The sequence below is a fragment of the Quercus lobata genome, chromosome 9, assembly GCF_001633185.2.
Source record: "Quercus lobata isolate SW786 chromosome 9, ValleyOak3.0 Primary Assembly, whole genome shotgun sequence".
In the NCBI taxonomy this organism is placed as follows: Eukaryota; Viridiplantae; Streptophyta; class Magnoliopsida; order Fagales; family Fagaceae; genus Quercus; species Quercus lobata.
Genome location: NC_044912.1, coordinates 26,683,544 through 26,706,421, shown reverse-complemented (window position 1 = coordinate 26,706,421; position 22,878 = coordinate 26,683,544). Strand labels below are relative to the sequence as shown.

At 36.1% G+C, this 22,878-nt stretch overlaps 1 protein-coding gene across 3 annotated transcripts; it reads left to right on the top strand.

Moving 5' to 3' along the window:
- Nucleotides 1-214: 214 nt before the first annotated feature.
- LOC115960657 (SWR1 complex subunit 2) lies at nt 215-7,407 on the top strand. Of its 3 annotated transcripts, none has more exons than XM_031079609.1 (12): nt 215-516; nt 617-688; nt 1,027-1,070; nt 1,155-1,410; nt 1,958-2,033; nt 2,170-2,289; nt 2,419-2,487; nt 4,047-4,089; nt 4,971-5,036; nt 5,892-6,092; nt 6,823-6,927; nt 7,026-7,407. In XM_031079609.1, the coding sequence occupies exons 1-10, from the start codon at nt 370-372 to the stop codon at nt 6,082-6,084; spliced, it is 1,086 nt and encodes a 361-aa protein (XP_030935469.1). In that variant the 5' UTR covers nt 215-369; the 3' UTR covers nt 6,085-6,092; nt 6,823-6,927; nt 7,026-7,407. The 3 variants fall into 3 exon arrangements, with proteins under 3 accessions (XP_030935469.1, XP_030935468.1, XP_030935470.1); XM_031079608.1 differs by having other exon boundaries at nt 6,775-6,927; XM_031079610.1 differs by lacking the exon at nt 1,027-1,070 and having other exon boundaries at nt 424-516; nt 6,775-6,927.
- The last annotated feature ends 15,471 nt before the right edge of the window (nt 7,408-22,878 follow it).

The following is a 22,878-nucleotide window of genomic DNA, read 5'->3' as shown; positions in this document are numbered from 1 at the left end:
TATAAATCAGGTCGTCGTGATCGTGAAACACAAAAATCCTAACTTAAAACGGGACAGCGTGTAGTTTACATTACAACGTTTTGTGCTTTTTCCAAACCAAGCCCAAATGCCAAATCTCTTCATAAATGGGCCTTAGGAGTGAGTGGGCTCTCGAAGCCCATTTTAAAAACGCGACCACTTTCCTCCTCCTTCTTCGTTTCGATCCGACCCCATCCAAAAAAAACCGCAGACCAGTGTGTGTGTGTGTTTAACAGAGAAGAGAAAAGAAGCCCTAGACGAGAACTGAACATAGCAAAGTTCATACATTTTTGAAATTGGATAGTTCGCTCTAGTAGATTGATTCTCTGCGTCACACTGTCTTGGCCTGTGATGGAGACCTCTAAAGAACAAGAAGAAGAAGCACATGCATTCCTCGATCGCACCTCTCGACCAACGAGAGGGAAGAGAATGAATAAGCTGCTCGACGAGGAAATTGAAGAAGACGAGCTTTTCTGGAATCAAGAGGCTCTTAAAGATGTACTTTTCTCTCTCTCTCTCTCTCTCTCTCTCTCTCTCTCAATTTTGTTTCTAATATTGTTAACTTGGAAATTAACTATGTTACATATGTGATTTTCAGGAAGAGAATGATGTTAATTATGAAGAAGAGCAAGAGGTTGCTGATGAGTTTGATAGTGACTTTGATGAAGATGTAAGAGCTTCCTTATACTTTCTTAACAAATTTACTTTTTTCTGTAATGCTAAATTAAGCTGTACATAACCCCAATTTAAAGCTAATTAAACCAAAAAATGAGCTTAGTTTAGTTTAACAGACTAGAATATAGCTTCTGGGCATGAGCATACATTACTTAACCCGCGAAGGGTGAATGCCCCTAGATTACCCGATATCTTGTTATGGCGGGTGGGGTCGGTTTCTTGTAGGTTTTACTAGCTAGAGGCGAGTCTAAAGGGCTCTTGTTTAGAAATTGAACAGTCTAAAATGTAGTCATCCTGCTAAAGATTTTTTTGTTTCGTTATCATGTTATTTAGGAGCCCGAGCCAGATGAAGAAGTAGAAAACGATGTTGAGGACAGGTTTAGTTTCTATTGGCTAAAGCAAATGATGTTTTAAGATACTATCAATTTGGGAGTGTTTCTAAATGTTGGGTTTTCTTATAGGTCGCGTCCAAAGAAGAGACTAATATTCCCCGGAAAGACTCTAGCGAAGAGGAAAACGAAAAAGAAAGACCTCTCGAAGTTAGAAGCCGATCCCAATGATGAAAAACCAGCTCAAAAGTCTGGCTCCCGTGAACACCATGATGGCCCTGATGACAATGAAGGAGAGAGGACGATCAGGAAATCTACTAGAACTTCGGTCATTGTTAGGCAAGCTGAGAGAGATGCAATACGCGCAGCTCTGCAAGCAACAATGAAGGTCAGTTGTCTGTCTTATTATAGCATTTCTTGCTGGACATACTTCCAGTTATGATTAAAGAGTTGCTTGTTGTTTAAATGGAATGATGGTCATGATGAATAAGAAATTCACTTTACTTTTGAAGAAATAAAAGGCTGTTTGCAGAGACTTAAACTTATACTATCACCAGTGGCATCTCATATTGATAAAATGAATTAAAAATTTATGATATAATGTATCTTGGGGATATCCTTTTTGAAGTTGGGCAAATTCAACTATTTAACTATTGCAAATGCATGTCTGAGAAAGAATTATTTATTTATTTACTTTTCCATTCTCACTTTGCAAAAACCCTAATTGATTTTTAGTACTAGAATAGGTTTATTTTAAGATTCTCATGGATGAGCTGGGTCATATTCTTGCATATGTTATTCTAATCCTTAGTGGCATTGCTCACTGCTTCCTTAGTTCATTTGATTTGTTAAAACTTTGCTACTTGTAAAATTTGCATGAGTAGCATTTTCAAATCTAAAGACATGCAATCATTCAAGTTGGAATGAATTTTCAGCCAATAAAAAGGAAAAAGGAAGGAGAGGAGAAGAAGATGACCCAAGAAGAGATGCTCTTGGAAGCAGCTCAAACAGGTTTTTACTCTTAATACTCAGTTTTAGGAAATGATTTGAGGATTGCTGGAAACTTTTTATTTATATGTTATGAATTTGTGAAGCTTTTACTTTCTGTATGATCTATACTTGAATGGCATTGGTTATAATTTTGCAGAAATCATGAACTTGAGGAACTTGGAGCGTGTTTTAGCAAGGGAGGAAGAAGTTAAGAAAAGAGCAATTGTGCATAAAGCTGTCTACAGTGGCCCGCAGATACGATTTTTTTCAAAGGACGGTAAGCTTTCCTTCATAATTTAATTTACATATAGGTTTTAGACAACAAAGTGAGTGCACAAATATTTATTTTGCTGCAAAATTAATTCAAGTTGGATTAAATTAATGTTGATCTATAAATTCTGTACAGGTTCTTCATATTTAGAATTCAGTAAAGGATTGTCATTTCTGTCAGAGATTTCTACAACACCTGTTCCTTGTAAGTTAACTTTATGTGCTTGTCTTCATTTTAATATCATGGTGAAAATGCTTTCTTTTTATAAATATATTTATGCTAATGATTTTATACGCTCTCTTCCTTTTAGAGCCTAATTTTTTGTCATTGTATTCTTTAGTTAAGTTTGTGTATGCATCTTGTGTTCATGACCCTTCCTTTTTTCAATAATACCGGTACCTCATTATTATTATTATTATTTTAAAAAGAGTATCTTTATGCAAAATTTGATTGTATACAAATCATTCCCATACAAGATTGCCAATGGTTGACGGTGCTGTTTTCTTATGGATGATTTTTTTTTTTTTTCTCAAATATTAAGCTATACAGTCACTGATATTTTTATGCATGTTAAGCTTTGTCCCTGCTACTAGCAATAAATTACCTCCTTGTGTCAGTCGCCTCCCTAAGCCAGGAATTGAAGATAAACCTTTAGACCCCTGTGCCATGATCTTAAAAGTGGATCTATTGTCCTGCTAAATTGCATAGTTTATCTTTAGACACCCTGCTCCTCATAATGATCCACAAGAGTGCACTTGCCTGTTTCAGCTGTAGATCAGTCTTGTTTTTATGGAGATGATGCTACCTGAAGTTTCTATCATCATTTGAGATACTGCTGCTATATTTCTGCCCAACTTTGTATTAGTACTACAAACGAAGTTTAGAACTTCTAAAGCTCTCTGATATGATTCACATATACCTTTGACTTTGCACCTGCTTTTTATAAAAGAAACAAAGCTGCATAGCTTACTGTAGTCGAAGTGAGTTGTCTATTAGGATGAAGATCACAAAAATTCAGTTCACAATGGCTCTTTAAGAGCTTTAATATTAATATATTATCTATAAACCTGGAGTTTTAGAAAGGCCTTTGTTGAATGTTGTGAATATGGAGATAAAGGAATGTGCATTGTTTTGAGGGGAAGGAGTTACCTTTATCAAAGTTGAAGTTCTCTTTTTTGAAGGCTTTATACAGATGGACTTTTGCTACTATTTCATTCTCCTCGAACTTGTTACAGTTCCTGGATGACAACAATTTTAGATAATTTTTTCGGATTTTTCTTCTTCATCATCTTTTTTGTATGTCACTTCCTTTGTATACTTCCTGTGTTCAGGGGTATGCCCTTTCTTGCTCTTTTTGGGGCAAAACTCTGGCTTCTTATGATGCAGATACTTTGAAGGTAAACATTTACCCTGAGTTATCCAAAAAAAAAAAAAAAGATAAACATTTACCCGGTTTTATGGTAACCTTACTTTATTAAAGGTTCCAACTTTTCATCCTCCTTTTTCTTGTCCTTAGTTTCTCTCTCTTTCCTACGCCTTCCCCCCCCCCCCCCTTCTTCTTTTTTGCCCCATTTTCTTCTTCCTAAAAAAGTATCAATCCTCAAGCTTAAGTTTAATAAGGTAAAACAAAAAATAACTTCTGTCTTTGCGCTTAAAAGCACACTTAGATGCATTTCACATTCTTTGGTGGCAGTTAGGGACTTCTTGATCATATTCTGTGGCTATGCTTTTGATTTATGTATTCTAATTAAATTTCTTTCCAGATCCGGAGAAGGCTGTATGTGCAGTTACTGGTTTGCCTGCCAGGTAAGAGCTGAATTTCTGATTTGGTGGTCAGTGATTTCCCTAAAGATATTTCTGCAGGAAAAAACATTCAAATGCAAAGTCTAAAAATGTTGTTGATTTCTTTACAAGTACAACTGGAGAACATATGGTTTATAATGATGTTCTATCGTGCATGGTTAACCCTTGATTTAGTAATATAGTTTTTACAAGAAAAAAAAATCATTAATAAAATGACTTGATAAGGGAGATTGTTAATTTTTGTCATTGGCAATTGACTTTCTGTTTTTCTCTCAATTTTTTTTTGCTAAATGACATGAACCTGCAGCTTTGATTGTCCATGTATTAAATGGTAAAAAATTAATGAGGTTAGGACTAGATCAAAAGGAAATACTTTTGGGTTGTAGGGTTCATTTGAGTATAGTGGAGAGGGATAGATTACAAAGCTGGGTGATAGCATTGAAGTTGTGGATGATAAAGGTTGCTCAACGACATCAATTGTGAGGCATAGACATGGCTTAGGTTTGTGGAAGACTATTTGAAGTGGGTGGCACGCTCTCATTATTTAATTAATAGAAAGTCATTTGAGGTTGGGGATGTTAGTAAGGTTTTTCTTTGGAATGATGTATGGTGTCTCATTCTTTGGGACTGATAAGTATGGAGTCACACTAGAACTAGAGGTTCTTTCTGATTGGTTCAGAAGTGGGAAGTAGAATTAGTAGATGCTCTTATTCAACCTGTAAATGAGCAAGTGAACAGAGTTAATATATATGTTAACTTGATGATGCCCTATTAAATTGATTATTTTCATTGATTTTGACCTTTGATATGGAAGTTGTTTGACAATGGTTCCTTGGTATACTCTACCACCATACTTCTTAATGAATTTTCATTTCATGTTGTAGGTATCGTGATCCAAAGACAGGGCTGCCTTATGCTACAAAAGAAGCATTCAAAATCATTCGTGAACGGTATGGCTTCCATTGCCTCCTTTAGTAGCCTTTGTTTACATTTTATTTAAGAAATTTGTCATACAGTTTCAGCCAAAAAGCTTGCACCTATTTGTTATTTATAATTTTTATTTCCCTCCATGTCTATCATCATTTTGTGTACTAATATATCTTAAATAGTAACAGCAGGGCCACCTTAGTATTCAATATTTTTTCACTAATATTTTGATAAGTAATGAATAGTACTTTCAAAGCACCCAATTAGTTGAGCTGGGTTGAGTTAAGCTTAGCCAAGAATGAATAGCACTTCCAAAATGTAAATGGGAGAATGGAGACAGCTGATCAACCCTTGTGTCCTTTCCTATCAAGATGTGGTTAAAACTACACTGTTATTTCATGAATGTATATTTATGTACTGCACATTTTCCCGGACAATTTGAAATATGACTAATGCATGCTATGGTGTTTGCAGAGTATTTTTCAATAGGAAAAAGTTAATGGATGCACTAAGGGCATTAGTTTAGAAAATATTTTTAGAAACTTTTTATAGGAAAAGAAAAAAGTAACCAACTCTTTTGACAGTTTTTTATATTTCTCATAAAAGTGATATTAAAACTTTTCTAAATTGGTCCATTAACAGATACCCTAAGGGCATCCGTTAACTGGACCCTTTTTAATATTGACTTTGAACATCCCTCCCCCCCTCCCTCCCAAAAATTTTTAAAAGAAATACCCAAAAAAGTGTTGCTTTTATTATATGCATTTTTCTTTTCTTTTTCTTGTCTTAAAAAAAAATATTATATAAAAAAATTATTTCATTGAATTCTTACCTGATTGATCCTTATTTTTTCTTGACTTCAATGGGTGATTCTGTAGCTATGCTGATGAGAATAGTGGGGTCCCAAAGGAAATGGACATGGGAGATTTATTTGATTCACTTTCCGGGACAGGGTTTTCTGCTAAGCGTAAGAGATCAGTGACACCAAATAAAAGTGAAGTATCATATCTGCGATACTTGGCTCGTTTCCGCAGAATTCCTGCCATTGAAAGTGAAGAAGATTCAGAATAGTTACTGTGGTAATTTAAAATGTTTCTTTTCTTATTTAATATCTTTATGTTCATTATAGAAGTATTACTCCACATGGTATGTAATTTTGTGAAAATAACTCCTGCAAGCTATAAGCTATTATAGAAGTACAACCCTTGAAGTTAAATTAATCTTTCACTTAGCTAGATGCAAATTGTTTTGGTATGCAAAATGGCCATGGAAAAATGTTATGTTGCTTACAAGATAAAAAAGGAGGTTTCCTAACCTTGTGTTTAGTAGGAGGTAAAGGTGAAGACATTTTTTTACCCTTGTTTGTTTGTTGAAATTGATTGCTGTGGGGGCACCCCTCTTAACAGGTTCCTTCCCCCAATCCACCCACTTTTAGGCTGGCACACAATGGTGGGCCTTGATACATTATCCTCTTGCTAATCCTACTTACATAACCGTAGCATAAAAATAGGCACATGTTATCTATAGCTGCTAGCATTTATAGAAGTTTCTTAGATATGTCATGTGAATCTTGAGAGGCTTGGAGTGAGTGCAGAGTTACCCTAAAAGTGTTATGGTTATTGAGTTTACCTATATTGGAAGGAGATCCCATAGAGCTCTCTTGCTTATAGTTGATAATTAATAGGTTCTAAGCTCTCCCAGTTTGATCTTGTTTATATAGTTCTTTAATTTTCGTTTTATGCACATTGTCCCCAAATACAGAAGAGAGGAAAACTGAATCGATTGCTTGTGATGCTATCATTTCTGTAGACTGAGGCATAATTGATATGGTACCTTGATAATACGTGCCATCTGCAAGATCATGGTAGAGCTCTACAACAGAGTATGTGCCAAACTTCCCAATGAGTATCAGTTGTAAGTATTCTATTTTTTATTCAAAGTAAGTGTGATTTATATCATACAGGAAGCTCATAGTATGTAGTAATATACTGATATGCCCTTTCCCTGAACAGCTTTCTCTGCAGGAAGTTTGGCATTTATGGTGCTGTGCCACAAGTTTTTGATCAGATGAAATGAAGTCGTCACAGCAGGGAGAATTCTGCAGCAGAATTGCAGTCACCTACAACAGGATTCACTTAATGTATAAGCTTTGGATATGACATCTTCCAAAGGACTCCATTTCTTGAAACGCAGTGTTCAGTCACACCTGGATGAGTCTCGGCTTCACTTCCTTTTACCATGGTTTTTGAATCTTAGATATATTGGTTTTGTCAACAAATGGATATTGCTAAATGGTTCCGCGAGGGCCTGATTATGATAACTTGTACTAGGTGTGAAGCCAAGACTAAAACTCAGTACATTCCAAAATATACTAAAATTCTGTACATTATGATCTCTTCTTCTCCTTTCCTCTCTCCTCTCCCCCATTTCCTTTCATCCAAACTTAGGGTAAGGGAATGGTTTAAAATGTCTTTCCGCTAATGTAATATCTAGTTGCAGGCTTTGCCCAGTTAGCAAGAAAACCGAACTATAATTCATGGTCCATAATAATGGCCGAGTAATATAAAAATGACAATGGGCCTTGTGCATAACATTTCCTATAGTCAAATCCTCTATATAGAGCAAAATGGCTTCACGCGTCCTAGTGCTTAAGGCTAACATGAATGCTTTAATATAAAGTATCTCATAACCATACTTTCCCATATTGTAAGACTAGGCACGCAATTCCTATGAGAAAGCTGGCTGGTTTGTGTCTCCAGATCCAAATGGTCAGTTCTCTACATAATCAACTACAGAGCTGATCAAGTGGTTCTCTTCAATAATCCCTTTTATCAACAGCTATTTGGACTTTGGAGGATATGGAAATCCAGAATTGAAGAAAGATTTAAAAATATCTCCGATGAAAAATAGCCTGGAATTCTCTCCCTCCCAGGTCAGTGATCAATCAAAGATTCACCATAGAAGACATAAGCTTCCCTTCATGTCAAAAAGATATAGAAACAACACTGCATCTTTACAACTCATGCCCAATTGCACAAATACTATGGTCCCAATTGAATGGCTCATAATATTGCTACATCTAGAAGGTCAATCTTCAAGTTTTTAGGTCAGTTTCATCCTCAGCTTCACAAAAAAAGCTTTCAATATTTCCATGGAGGAAGCTTAATTCTTTATCATCTTTGCCTATATTAGTGATATGAAATTAAAGAAAAAAGAAAAAGAAGAGTATAGGCTAAGGAAGCCAAAAAGGAAAAATGAAAAAAAAAATGTGGCATTTATTACACAAACCCTCAAAATGCACACAAATAAGAGTGTATTGTGATTTCAACTTACGATTTGCATTTTGAGTGTTTTATGTGATAGTGATTTTTGCAACTTTAAGTCATGATTTGAATTTTGAGTGTGTGTGTGAGTGTATATAATAACGTGAGTGAAATCCAGAAAATGCTAAAGCTTAAATGTATTGCAATTTTTATTATTTAAAACTTATAAACTGATGTGATAATGGTTTTTTGTGATTGGTGACACATTAATTTATACTTATAGAGATTAAATTCTATAAAATGTGGTGTAAAATCCAAGTTTTATACCCTCCAATCCCAACAATATGCTACATTATCATATCACGTATTAAAAAATAGTCCCAACCAAATCCAATCAATTTAAATCTCATCTGAAAATCCAACTAAATTGAGAGTTTATTGAGATATTACTAGGTGCGGTAGAATATATTAAGTTTTAAGTAAAAAATGAATATGATAATTTGTTATTGGATAGTGTAAACATGAGTTTTTCACCTAATTTTACCGAATTTAGACTTTAAATTATAATCTTAATCTTAATACATTAAAAGTTGTAGAATTTAGAATATTGGGGTAATTCTTAAATATTCTCGAAGCATAGTAATGATGCTCCTTCTTCTCATATTAATGATGATGGAGTCTATCATGAATGTGAGATGATGAAGCACAATTTCAATATACTCCAAAAGTATTGCATTTTTTATTTTATTTTATTTTCCAAATAACCTTACTTTGCTAATAATTTCGTTAGTTGCCTAGTTTTGAAAGAATGTGAGAAACTAGCATCTCGAGTTTCTAAAACAGATCAGTCTAAAACTCGAGTTTCTAATACTTGATTTTGGGGTTTTTCATAAAATGACGTGGACAAAGTTTTCCACGTGGATATCGAGTTTATAAAACTCACTTTACAAACTCAAGTTTCTAATACTCAATTTCTAATCCACGTTTTTATAAAACTCCCTTTTAAAATCGAGTTTCAGAAACACGTTTTCTAACCACTTAAAACCTAAAATCTGGCCTCACTCGTCACTCTTGCTTTCATACACTCACTCTGGAACACTCTCACTCTCAAGCTTTCATCAAACACTCTTATTTTCAGACACTCCTCACTCTCAAGCTTTCAAACCCAAACTCCCTCTCAAACACCCAAATCAGTTACTCTCACTCTCACACACCCAAATCTCCTCCTTCAGACACCGAAACCCACCTAAATCACTCACTCTCACCCTTAAACACTCCTTCAAACACTCTCGTCCTTCAGACTCCAGCGGCCACACATTCAGACATTGTTTCACTGGAGACGCTCAGTCACTCTAACAGAGACGCTCCTCTCATCGGCGGCCCGAAGACCCTTAGTCAAAATCCTCCTTTAAGGTATGTGTAGTTCAATGATCTTCGTTCAAGTTCGTCTTCAAGTCCACTCATCTTATATAAAACACAAACAAAAGATTTTGAATGAAATGCTCATAATGAAAAATTATATTCTAGAACGATCTTGATTGTTCCAATTAAAGAAGGAAAAAAAATTATATGAGGGACACTAAAGAAAAATAGGGAACATAATATTTATCTATGTACTACAAATTTTTTTTGGGTGAAATTGTAAATGTGGATTAAATTAAAGAAGAAAACGAATTGCTTACTGCAAGTAGTGTGGGCCCAATGAATTTCTTTTTATTCACAATCTGAACTAGGGAAATCCTTTCATTTGATTTATTGAAAGAATTCCACAAAACGCAGGATGAATTGCTAGGTCATTATGACCACAAAACTTCTCACCACATTAGGATTTCCCAAGTTATGATGACAATGATAATCAAATACCATAGCGTTATAGGCTACGTACACCAATGGCAAAACTTTGTTAGAAAATAGCTAGGTCCATTGTGTAAGGTTGGCACTAGGACTAGAAGCTGTAGGCAAACAAAGATAATAAGAATTCTCAGAACAATTTAGGCATAATGATGTTTTTCACTTTGTGTATGTAGGCGGTAAAAACGTATTTTTAGTTGCTATATTTTTAAACATGTTAACATTTTGGTTTATGTCATCATCTCAATTATAGAAAATGCAATTTTAAACAAGTTGTGTTTGTGCAATTCATTAATCACATAGACATTCTCTATAAGTGAAATGACAATAGGGATAAAAATGATAATAAATTTAAAAATATAAGAACTAAAATAAAGTTATAAAAATTTAAACATGAAGATAAAGTTCTAAAAACTTAAACACGAAGATAAAGTTATAAAAACTTAAACATGAAAATTTACTATCCTCTTTTTTTTTTCCTTGTATGTAATGAATTTGGCTTGTCCTGATCCCTATATTTCCTCTATTTTGGCATTTATTGTTGTTGTTATTATTATTTTTCCTCTTGCTAGAACTTAGAAGTCTGCATTTGGTAGGTACTCTTGTATATGTAAAGTATTATGTGTACATATAAAACCAAGTTTTTTCCAGAAAACATAAAGCCAAGTTTTTTATTTATTTATTTTTCAGTCTATGACTAGTGTTACATAATGACAACAAGTTATTTGCCCCCATACTATTAATAATCTCACAGTAGCACTCTTTGCAGTATGGAGCCTTGGATCAATGAAGAGCCTGAGATCGTGCGCCTTGGTCCAAAAAATACTTCATTGCTGACACAACAAACAAATCATCAATCAGAAATTATTTGGAATGGCAAGGTGAAATATCTAGTTCTAACAACCACTTTAATTTTTACAAAGCAAGTTTCACTTTTAGCAAGTTCTTTCAAAGTTGTATATCTAGTTCTAACAATTGCTATAATTTTTATCAATTTTGCAGGATCCGAGCCCACTTCAGTGCCGGGGTCGCTCTAAGGAGATGGAAAACATATTGATGCAAGATAATCGGGTGATAAACATTATCAAGTTGGTGGAGCTAGAAGGATTGTTTAGGGCCCCTTCTAGAGAGATAGATCATGGCCTAATATCAACCCTAGTTGAGCGATGGAGGCCGGAGACTTATACGTTCCATCTTCCACATGGTGAGGTGTCAATCACCCTACAAGATGTAGAGGTCATTTTTGGACTTCCTATAGACGATGAGGTCTTGGTTGGGCCAATTGTTGTAGGGAATTGGAGCCAACTGTGCGTGGAGTTGCTTGGTTTTGGAGTTCTGGCGAATGACAAAAAAAACTTTGGCGAGGTAAAGAATTCTCATCAGCCGCCTTGTTGAGCGCATTGTAAAGCCACTACCTCATGATGCAACGAAGATTCAAATACATCAATATACTCAGTGCTATATTTTAGCGCTACTAAGGGATAAGATTTTCATGGATAAGTCGGGAGATAGGGTGCATTTGATGCACTTAGAGTTCCTGCGAAACCTTAGTGATCTGCTATAGTATAGTTGGGGTAGTGGTTGCCTAGCATGGTTGTACAAAGAGTTGTGTCAAGCAAGCCACAAAGAGACATCGCAGATTGGTGGGGTGTTTCAATTGGTCCAATATTAGGCATGGGTGAGGTTGCCATTCTTGTGCCTGAAGACAAAGCCCTTACTTGGAAGTGATTATGGCCCATGGCCAAAAGCTCCACTTGCATTTAAGTAAGTATTTTCCTGATATTCAGTGTGTTATGCAATGTACTTTTCTTAGTATATAAGTGGTATTATCTTATCTTATGTTATTCACTCGTAACTGTAGGTAGGTGCGGGTGCTAGCCCAAAGAGTAGGCCATCTGGCATGGTGTTGATCCACTATTGCGAGCAATTAGTTAGAATGCAGCCGGGCTAGGTAATAATATACAAAAATTCTACTTGGTTACGTTGAATAAAGATTATTATCACATGTTCAGTAGTTGAAAGCCTAGGGTGTCCACTTAAGTTTTAGGCGATTATCAAGCTTTGCAGTTACTGGAAAGTACTTGCTGTCTCATTAATGTGCTTGTCATCCTTTGGCAATGTTAGAAGGGACCCTCCCCCTTCATGTCAATTTTAAATAATAAAGTTCTTATGTAATTGCCTTTGCAAAAGAACCTCTATGTATAGGATTCCGTGCCAATGGCTCAGCCACTGAAACTAGACCACATTTACATTATTAGCACCCACAAAAGCTGAATGAGAAACAGGGTTTCAGAAGCATGTTCCAATCTTTTGCCTTAGGGAGCTTTGTTTCCAGCTATTGTTAATGAAACGTTGCTATCAATATGTGCCCCATCAAACAGCTGCCCCCACTATTTTGTTGTCTACCATTTTGCTCTATCAAAGTCTCAATTACAGCTCACAAATGAATAGTCTTGTTCTTGTTTCATTGGCATTGCTAAGGCATTTGCTAAAATGGTTGAATTTTGTGTGTGTGACTTCTATTCAAGGGAAAAGAAAAAAATGAAGACCTTAGTCAAGTTGGTACAGCACTCAATCTTTTCCTTTTTCTTTTTTGGTGGCCTTGATATTAGGAGATTACAATTGTTCTTTGATTGCATATCTTCCTTACAACTAAACCTATTTTCCAACCACGTGGAGAAGGCATATGTACTCCATTTCTGACCCTCCAACAAATCATGAGTAATTTCTTTGTGCCAATCGTGAAAATATTCAACAAGTTTGGATCAAGTGAACTCAATCATTGTGGCAATAGGAAGGCCTCGTGCACCTTTCGGTACACCATTGAAGCAATCTGATATATTGGTTGTCATTGCCTCAAAATGTCTCCCACCATCATGTGACTGGGTCCACATATCCACAGACTCGCTCATTAGGTATGTGTATGGAAGAAAATCCTTTTCCTTGCCATCCTTCCCTGTCACCTTCTTTTTATTCCTAATGGCCTCAATTTCCACTTGCTTAATGGATTCCATTATGGTATCAAATTTAACTGTCTGAGTAGCATATCTCGCTTTCAACGCTGTTGACTTTAGAGTCGAGTTCTGAAAATGTGTGTTGAAGTTGCTAGCAACATGTCAAAGGTAATATCTATGAAATACCCATGTTCTTCCATCATCCCCTCTAGGCCAATGTGCAATGGCATTTTTGATACCTCCATGTCGGTCAGAAATTATGCAAATGCCTTCGTTAGGTATCACATCGTCAATCGTATCTCTGAGGCATTGTAAAAACCACCTCCAACTGGACCTTGACTTACAATCCACAACAGTAAAGGCAAGAGGGAATACCTTGTTGTTAGCGTCAGTTTCCATTGCGACCAACAACTTTCCTTGATATTTACCATACAGATGGGTCCCACCAATACTGATAACTGGCTTGCAATATTTGAATCCACCAATGCATGGACTGAAAGACCAAAACATATAATGCAAAAATATGGTGTAATCTTCACTAATGGGTGTGGTACGATATCACACCCGGATATTCGAATTCTAATCAATATATGTCATTAGCAACTTTTGCAATCTTTGGTAAAACTCTTCCCAATTCCCAAATATCTTCCCAATTGTCTTTTGTTTCACATCTCATACCTTGTAGTAAGAAACCTTATGGCCATTATATTTTCTATCATAGATCTGAGATGCTTAATTGGGGTAGTGTGATCCTCACATAACTTCTTAAGGATGTCTTATACAATAAAATTACAATTCATCATTCTACCATCATTTCGTATCCTAATCAGTATACACGTGTGAGGACCCACATACATGGTGACCATCCATAGTTGTGGAGATTGGGCTTCATGATTGCGCAGACGTACTACTTGCATGACTTATCCACGCATTTCGTACAAAGGTTGACCTTCGTCGACCTACTGATCATAAAATGTTTGTTTTCCTTGAGGGCACAAATTGTTAGGATCCGTTTGGATACAACTGATTTTGCTGAAAACTAAAAACACTGTAGGAAATAATTGAAAAATGCCAGTTGATTTTTTTGGGTCCGATTTACTGTAACTCAGCTGAAGGTATTTAAGGCACGCTTTTTTTTCTTTTCCCACTCCTCTCCCACCCTAACGCCAGTGTCTTCGAGAAGAGAAGTCCACGCCCACCAGAGAGATCTACGAGGAAGACAATTTGGTTTGACGCTGGCAAAGAGCTTAAAAAAAAAGGATGCAATTAGAACTATGGGGTAGACATTGATGCAATTAGAACTATGGTTTAATTAGTAACCCTTGTCTTACTTATAGATGACAATTATAAACACTAGCAGAAGAAAAAAGAATAGGTAAGCATACACTAGATGACAATAATTAGTAATTATTATCTTACATACACACCCATGGTAAGCATAGTTTCTGCCAATAAAAAAAGAAAAATAAAAAAAAAGAGTGCAACAGGTACATAAAGAAAATCCGATTATTATAACACCAAGCCTAAGCAACCCTATCGAGACAATCCCCTTTCCTTCAGGAAAAATGATATTGAGGGTTCTTTTGTCACTGCATCTCTAGCCACTTCAGTTGGACGTCCTTTTGATTCACAAGTGTTGCAAACATAAACCTACCCTCTTAGTTTCCCATAAAGAAGCAGGTGCTAAACAAATGAAAGCAATCACCCGATTGCACCCCAGGAAGACTTAACACTATGTCTAGAGTTGCTTGAATCTCAGTAACTGCTATGGAAGTAAATGGTGTATTAGTACTTACACTTATACTTTCAACAATAACATTTAAGATGTTCTTCAAAGAGTCAGACATCTCTTGCACAACTGAACGCTTTTTTCTTGGTTTCTTGCAAATTCCCCTGAAAATGTGGACACCGCTTGCTAAGCCTTTCCCTTTATTCATTGCCGGTCCTACCCTCGACGATGATGGGCCTTCAACCTCCATTGAGTCAACATTCGCAAAGGGTTGACATTGGGCGTCAACAAATTATTTGTTATCAACAGAGTCCCTAAACCCTTCGGTGTTTTCCTTTGGTATTTCACCACTCGCGTAGAATGCATTTTTCTCCGTTGCAACTATGACTTCAAACATGATTTCCATGGAGTTAACATTTGGCATACTTTTTTTTTTAAAGGTTGATACCTTAGGACATGCCTACATGTGGACAACCAGTAGTTAGAACACAATATAGTTGTAGACAGTGGAGTTTTTCACAATTATGTAAAGTGAACTAATCGCAATTTTTTGGGTCCACCACTCATCACTGGCCTCAAATGTTCCAGTTACAGAATCAATACCCAACCCAGTCTCACGCTCAAAACACTCCTTATACACCTTCCACTGTTTTCTCAGATGATCCTATTTGTTTTTGAACTGCGTGTGAGTCACCACTTTTCCCATTTCACCTAACTGCTTAATCATTGCATCAACCCTTTCCTTTTTAAAAAAATCCTCCACTCCTCTTGCCATTTAGGACTTGAGCAGCACACAAATCCAGTGTAGTCAAAGGCGTTCTGGGCGCTCGCCTAGGCGCGCGGGCGAGGCAAAGCGCCAGAAAAGCGCCTTAGAGGCACTGAGGCGAGGCGCTCGCCTTTGGAGCCTAGGCGCTCACCCAGATGTATTTTGTTTGGCGAAAGGCGAGTGCTTGAGGCAGAGTTGTGTTTTTAAGGACTCTATTGGCATGTTTTGTAAATTTAAAGAGGTGTATGGTTGGTTTTAAAACTGTTACCTCAGTGGGGAAAAGCTGTCACCCACTATATCAAATAAATTAATATAAAAAAAGAAAAACATAAAACAAAAGATAAAACAAAGAAGTTTCGGGAACCACTCAACTTTCAGAGCAAAGTAATAGTCAACCAACATCAGAGCAAAGGTATTTCATCTTCTTCTAGGGTTTGGAAGAGAGTTGGCCAGTGGCTGCTAGCAGTCAACCAACATCAAGTAATATTTTCCTATTCTTTTAGTTTTTTTTTTTTTTAACACTTTTTCTTTTCCTGAGTTCTCTCTCACTGCGACACTGCTTTGGTAAGTTTGTCGTTGTCCATACTTTCAAAGCATATAAAACTCTTTCCTCTCTATTTATTCTCTACTTTTTTCACCATTTTCTCTTCTCTATTGGACTCTCTGTTTTTTCCCCCTTTTTAGAGCATATAAAACTCTCTCCTCTTTGTTTTTTCCCCCTTTTCTCTTCTCTGTTGGACTCTCTGTTTTTTTCCCCCTTTTCATAGCACATAAAACTCTCTCCTCTTTGTTTTTCTCTATTTTCCCCCCCTTTTCTCTTCTCTGTTGGACTCTCCGTCTCCAGCAACTTTCTCCTCTCTGTCTCTAGCAACTTTCCCTTTTCTCGAACTCCCCGCGTTATCTTTTAACAGATGTGCCGCCCCAGCCAAACTCCCCACCTGACAATGTCTTCCGCCCCCCCCGAAAGAACCCTTAGGAAAAAATCTACTCTGGCACGAGGAAACATTGATTTGTTGAGGAGGAATAATGGGTCATTTTTGGAGCAATTCTTGGAGTCTTGCCCTGATTTTTTGCACACATGCTAAGAAAAATCCAACCTTCAACCTATTAAAATTTGGATGCCAGATTCAACTTTGTACAAATTTTCACTGAGTTTTTTTTTTTTTTTTTTTTCCAATGAATTTTACATTTGTTTTTTTGACATTTATATATGCTATAAACAAATTTTCGTGCAAAAACACCGATATTGTATTTCGGTCAAAATTCTTAACAACTCGGACCAAATGGCATTTACATAAAAAATTTTGCGAGTCTTATAATGTCTTTCTATGAGCTTAGATTGGGCTCGAGCTCCTGACTTTGTCATCACTCTTAATTAGCGCTCTTCAATGGCCCTACTTCAATGTTCTGGCCATGCCATCATCATGGAATAACATATACAAATGCTGGTACAACAAGGAGTGATCGCAAAATATTCTGCCTCAATCAGCTTGGGTTTTTCTACCTTAGCGAGGATACGACGCAAGCATCACTCAATTTTTAGAGCTTAAACCATATTAAATGATACATAGCTAGCTTAATATAGAATTCTATTAAATGTATTGTATTGGGTTTTATTTTTTTATATGTAGAATGGTTTCAGATAATGGGAGGAGAAAAGATCCAAGATGGAAATATAATTATTTAGCTAATGTTGAAGACAAAAATGTAGTGACTTGCCTTTTTTGTAATAAAGTCACAAAAGGAGGGATACATAGAGCAAAACAGCATCAAGTAGGGAATTTTAAAAATAGTACAAAGTGTTTAAAATGTCCTAATCATGTAAGAGGAGCTTGCGCAGTAAATGGCAGAGAAGAAGAGTGACAAGGAGAACTATGACAAGATGCCTGATTTTGATGATATAGATAATATGATTAAAATTGAGGATGTAGATGATGATGAGGTAGAGGAAGTAGAAGTTATCCAAAAAGGGAAAAAATCATGTTCTAGTAAGAGAGGGGTTGACAGTAGCACCCAAAATTAATACTAAAGTTTAAGAAGTTGAAAGGTCCTATGGATTCTTTTGTAACATTAAAGCCAAAAAAAGTGGTTGTACTTAGGAAATAGGGTAAGATGAAGCAAACTAACATCAATGATAAACTTGACAAAGAGAAAAAGCACAAGTTTGTCAGTATATTGGCCGGCTATTTTATCTAGCTGGTATACCATTCAATGTTGCTCACTTAGATGAATTTAAATGGGCAGTTGAAGCTATTGGACAGTATGGTCCAAATATGAAGCCTTCTAGTTACCATGAGTTAAGAGTTCCAATTCTCAAAAAGGAGGTGGCTTACACAAATGAGTTATTGAGTGATCACAAGCAAGATTGGGAGAAATATGGATGTTCTATTACGTCTGATGGGTGGACTAGTAGAACCAATAGGACCTTGATTAACTTTTTCATGAATTGCCCATCTGGAACCATGTTTGTGAAGTCAATTAATGCATCATCTTTTATGAAAATTGGGGAAAAAACATTTGAATTACTTGATGCATTTGTAGAACAGATTGGGGAGGCTAATGTAGTTCAAGTAGTATTGGATAATGGATCTAATTATGTGTTGGCTGGGAAGTTGTTGGAAGCAAAAAGGCCAAATTTGTATTGGACTCCATGTGCTACACACTGCATTGACCTTATATTGGAGGACATTGGGAAAATTCCTAGAATTACAAAAACTTTGGAAATGGCCATTCAATTGACTAGATATATCTACAACCATGGGGGTGTCTTAAATATGATGAGAGAATACACAAAACAAAGAGAGTTGGTTAGGGTTGGGAAAACTAGGTTTTGCACTTCATATTTTGCAATAAAATCTATTTGTAAGCAAAAGCATAACCTAAGGGCCATGTTTACTTTTGAGGAGTGGGTTCGTAGTAGATGGGCAAAGGAAGCAAATGCTAAACAAGTAGTAGAAACAATTTTGATGTCTTTTTTTTGGAATACTATAGTTTACATTCTTAAAGTTATGGGCCCTCTTGTTCGGGTTCTTTGCCTTGTTGATAGTGAGAGAAAACCAGCTATGGGTTACATATATGAGGCAATGGATAGGGCCAAAGAAGCTATTATAAAAACTTTTAATGAGAATGAAGAAAGGTATTCAAATATTTTTAAAATCATTGATGAGAGATGGGAATGTCAATTACATCGGCCTTTGCATGTAGCGGGTCATTTCTTGAATCCTGAGTACTTCTATTTTGATAATAACATAGCAACAGATCATGAAATTACAGTAGGATTGTATGCTTGTATACAAAGACTAGTTCCTAGTGTTGAAATTCAGGACAAGATCATGGCTGAGCTACCCATCTATAAGAAAGCTGAAGGACTCTTTGGCATTGAATTGACTAAAATATCAAGAAAGACAACGGCTTCAGGTAAGAAAGCATTTATATCTAACTTATAATGACTAGAACAGTGGCACTTTTTACCCAAAAAAAAAAAAAATCTGACTTCTATGATATATGATATATCATTACTCATACTTATTTTTTTAACATAGCTGAATGGTGGAGTTTGTATGGGAGCTCAACTCTGAATTTGCAACAGTTAGCTATAAGAATCTTGAGCTTGACTTGTAATGCATGTGGTTGTGAGCGCAACTGGAGTGTGTTTGAGCAGGTGAGTTTTGAAGTATAATAAGTAGATTTTATCCTTTAATGAGCTACTTTATTTCATAGAAAATTTCAATGGTTTAATTATTCACTATAGTCTAATACTTAGTTTTCATAAATGATTGTAGATTCACACAAAAAGAAGGAATAGACTTGCACAAAAACGACTAAATGATCTGGTCTTTGTGAAGTATAATCAAAAGATGAAGGCACGATATGATAAGCGTTATGTTATTGATCCCATCTCCTTAGATGATATAGATGAAAGTAATGAATGGTTGTTGGGGGAAATGGGTGCTAAACCATCTATGAATGTTGAAGATGAGTTGGTTTTTGATGATGATGATGATGACGGTTTAACATGGGGTGTAGTGGCAAGAGCTTCTGGTGTTGGAGAACCAAGGAAGAATACTAGATTTGAAACAAAATCAAGGGCATGCACAAAGGCCTCAACATCACAACCAAATATTGAAGAGAAGATGCTGATTTTGATGAGATCGAGGAAGAGAATGTTGATGGTTATAAATCTGGTTCAAGTGGCTTTGAAAGTGATGGAAACTTGAGTGAAGACTTTGATGATGACCTTTAGATTAAAAATAACAACCACATTCAGGCTATTAAATAGGCTAATAGGCAGAATGTTCAATCTTCAATGTTTTGTTAGGAGTTTTCTTCTTTCTAATATGAAGTTATGAACAATATTTTGGTTTAATATTAAGATTTTGTTGATATTTGGATGGAGACTAATTTTTAAATGGTGATTTATGTTTATATTCAGACTTAGTTGATATTTGATAATTATCTAGACTTAGTTGACTGTTGATATTTGGATGGAGACTAATTTTTTAGAATTTGGCACCACGCTTCACTCGGGCTAGTGCCTTTTTGGCGCCTCGTCGCCTGGGGCGATACAAGGCCTTGGTGCCTTAAGGGCGCCTTTTGCCTTTGACTACCTTGCACAAATTACAAAAAGTTTTTAGTTCCGTTAGTTCTTTCCACCCAGTTCTCGCATCATTGCCACCGTCCTTCGATTTCCCCATACCATTTGTGCTACAACTTCCTCCTATACTCATTGAGGCATTTCAACAAACAATTCGTGTGCATATCATAATCGGTTATGCATGCCTATATGAAAAATGCAAAGTAAACTCACATAGTCCAAACACAACATAGGTAGGAAGAGAAACACACAAAATTACACGAAGGAGAAAGAAACCCACATGCTAGTGTCATGGAAAACACAAAAACCACACACAAACGTTGAACACAAAAAACCACAGATTGAAGCCTTATGGAAAACAATATAACCACAAACCAACAGATCAGAGAGTATGAGAAGTTAGACACAATTTACCCATGAATGCAAAGACCCACAAGGGCAGCAACGACGTCCTAAGCGGAGAGAAGGAGAGCTCGAGTGAAGGAAGAAAAAAGGGGATCAGGTTTGTTTGTTCTGCGTAATGGGTTTACAATTACCGTGTTTCCTCTGTTTTGATGGTTTATTGGTTAGTGGGTAGGTGCAATTCATTGAAGAGGAAGAGGATGGAGCATTAAAAAAATTGAAGACATCTCTGCCATGGTAGTTGAGAGAAAAGAAGAAACCTGGAGAATGCGAAAATAGCTGTTGGCCTGAACACACCATTTTGTGTTTTATTACTTTGCTTCTTCATGGGTTATTGTGAGTGAACAGTACATGTACACAGTAGCAACACGTTTCCTTTCAAGGTTGTGTCCATGAACAATACATGCACAACGTTAATGAAACGGTGCATTCAAGCTTTCATCCATGTGTTTCAGCTGGGAAGAGTTGCGTGTTTATTTCGTGGCAGTGTAGCGTGGGTCCTAGTGGTGAGTAAAACGTAAACGTTGAAACGTTGAGAAGAAACGTAATCCAAACGCTCACTTAATGCTCGCTTCACCTTCACTTTATTGGCAAAAGTCAGTCCTTTGCACAAATTCATCCCCTCTCTCCAAGTAGACATAAATGGTATTTCAATATTTGAAGGATTAACCATATTTTCCCAAGTATTTGCAAAAAATGACAAGGCAGGAGGTGTGTAGGCAAGGATTGTGTTCGTAATATTTTGAACACTAATAACATTATCTGCATTAGGTTCACTATCATCCAATGTCTTATCGTCATCAATTTCTCTCTCAAAGTCCCCAAAGTCCCCTCGTTCAATCCACTCTTCATACTCATCTCTATAGACAAAATCTTCATTATTAATGGCAGTCTCATCAACATAGTCATCATCATCATCATCGTCGTCATCATCATCATCGTCATCATTATTATCATCATCATCATCATCAGCATGAACATCATCATCCTCTACATGTGTAGAATACTCATATTGCTCATCTGAAACTGCAACTTGTAAACTTGTGGTTGTTTGTTGGATTTCCTCGATACCAACTTTTGCACGCGGCTCCAACTATATGTACAACTCAATACCATTTACTTCAGGTATTCTCTCCAACTTGTCAAACATGATCTTTACATGTTTGTCTGCTTCTATTGCCATATACTTGTAATTAATCCGGTGCTTTAGGACTTCATGTGGCATACGATAAGTAATTTGTATGTTGTGCACAGCAGGATTCGCACACAATTCTTCCATAACTATCATCTTCAATTCATCAAGGGTCTTCAACCTACGATCAATTTGGGTATAATAATACTGTATACCCGGCCTTTTAAATGGCAATCCCTTGCTCGCATTGGCATTCTTGAGTGGACCACCGTGGTATAGGATTATATCAATTACAGTCATTGTGAACCTGTTAGAGTCAAGTTACTATGTTAGTTAAAAAACATTTTATCTAGTCAAACTACACAAAGTACAAATTCCAATTCATTTAAAGGGTATGAATTTGATTACACATTCATTACACATTTCATACCCAAATCCTTTTTCCGTCACGCTAAGACTACCCATTTCATACCTAATACAAAAAAAAAAAAAAGCCAAAATCCTTGTAAAAGTATACATCATTTTATCTAATTACATACCTATAATATTTACATACCCATTTCATACCCAATAAAAAAAAAAAGCCATTTCATTACACATTCAAAGAACATGAATTACATACCCATTTCATTCCAAGGGAGTAAGTCACTCATTTCATTACATACTTATTTCATATCCATTCATTACAATTCATTCACTATCCATTTCGTATCCAAAACAATGAATAAAGTCAAAAACCTTGTAAGATCATGATAAAAATAAGAGCTTAGAAATGATGAATAAAATTTTGATAACAAAAACCATGCTAATAAATACTCAAAAAATTAATACTAACAAAACAAAGTTCTATAATTCACAAAATTAGTATCTTAACTAAGTTATGTTAACTATTTACAAAATAAATAGTCAAACTCTTTAACCCACACCTAACAACAAATAATACCCAACTACGATGACAATCAAATCAAAAAACCCTTACTAGAGATATGAATTTGTTGAGAGGGAGGAGCAGTGAGAGAGGCAATGTGGTGAGTGAAAGTGAGAGGTAATGTGGTGTGAGAAGTGTGAGAGTTATGGGTGAGTGAGGCAGTGAGGAGTGTGAGGCTGGGTGTTATGGGTGAGAGAGTGAGGGCTAAGTTAGTGACTGATGTGTGTTTATAAAATTTTTGCCTAG

Bases quoted from the DNA above. Each gene is read 5' to 3' on its own strand.
- LOC115960657 (XM_031079609.1), top strand. From the start codon at position 370: ATGGAGACCTCTAAAGAACAAGAAGAAGAAGCACATGCATTCCTCGAT. The intron at 1,411-1,957 runs GTCAGTTGTCTG...ATGAATTTTCAG, and splicing joins CTCTGCAAGCAACAATGAAG to CCAATAAAAAGGAAAAAGGA. The intron at 2,290-2,418 runs GTAAGCTTTCCT...AATTCTGTACAG, and splicing joins ACGATTTTTTTCAAAGGACG to GTTCTTCATATTTAGAATTC.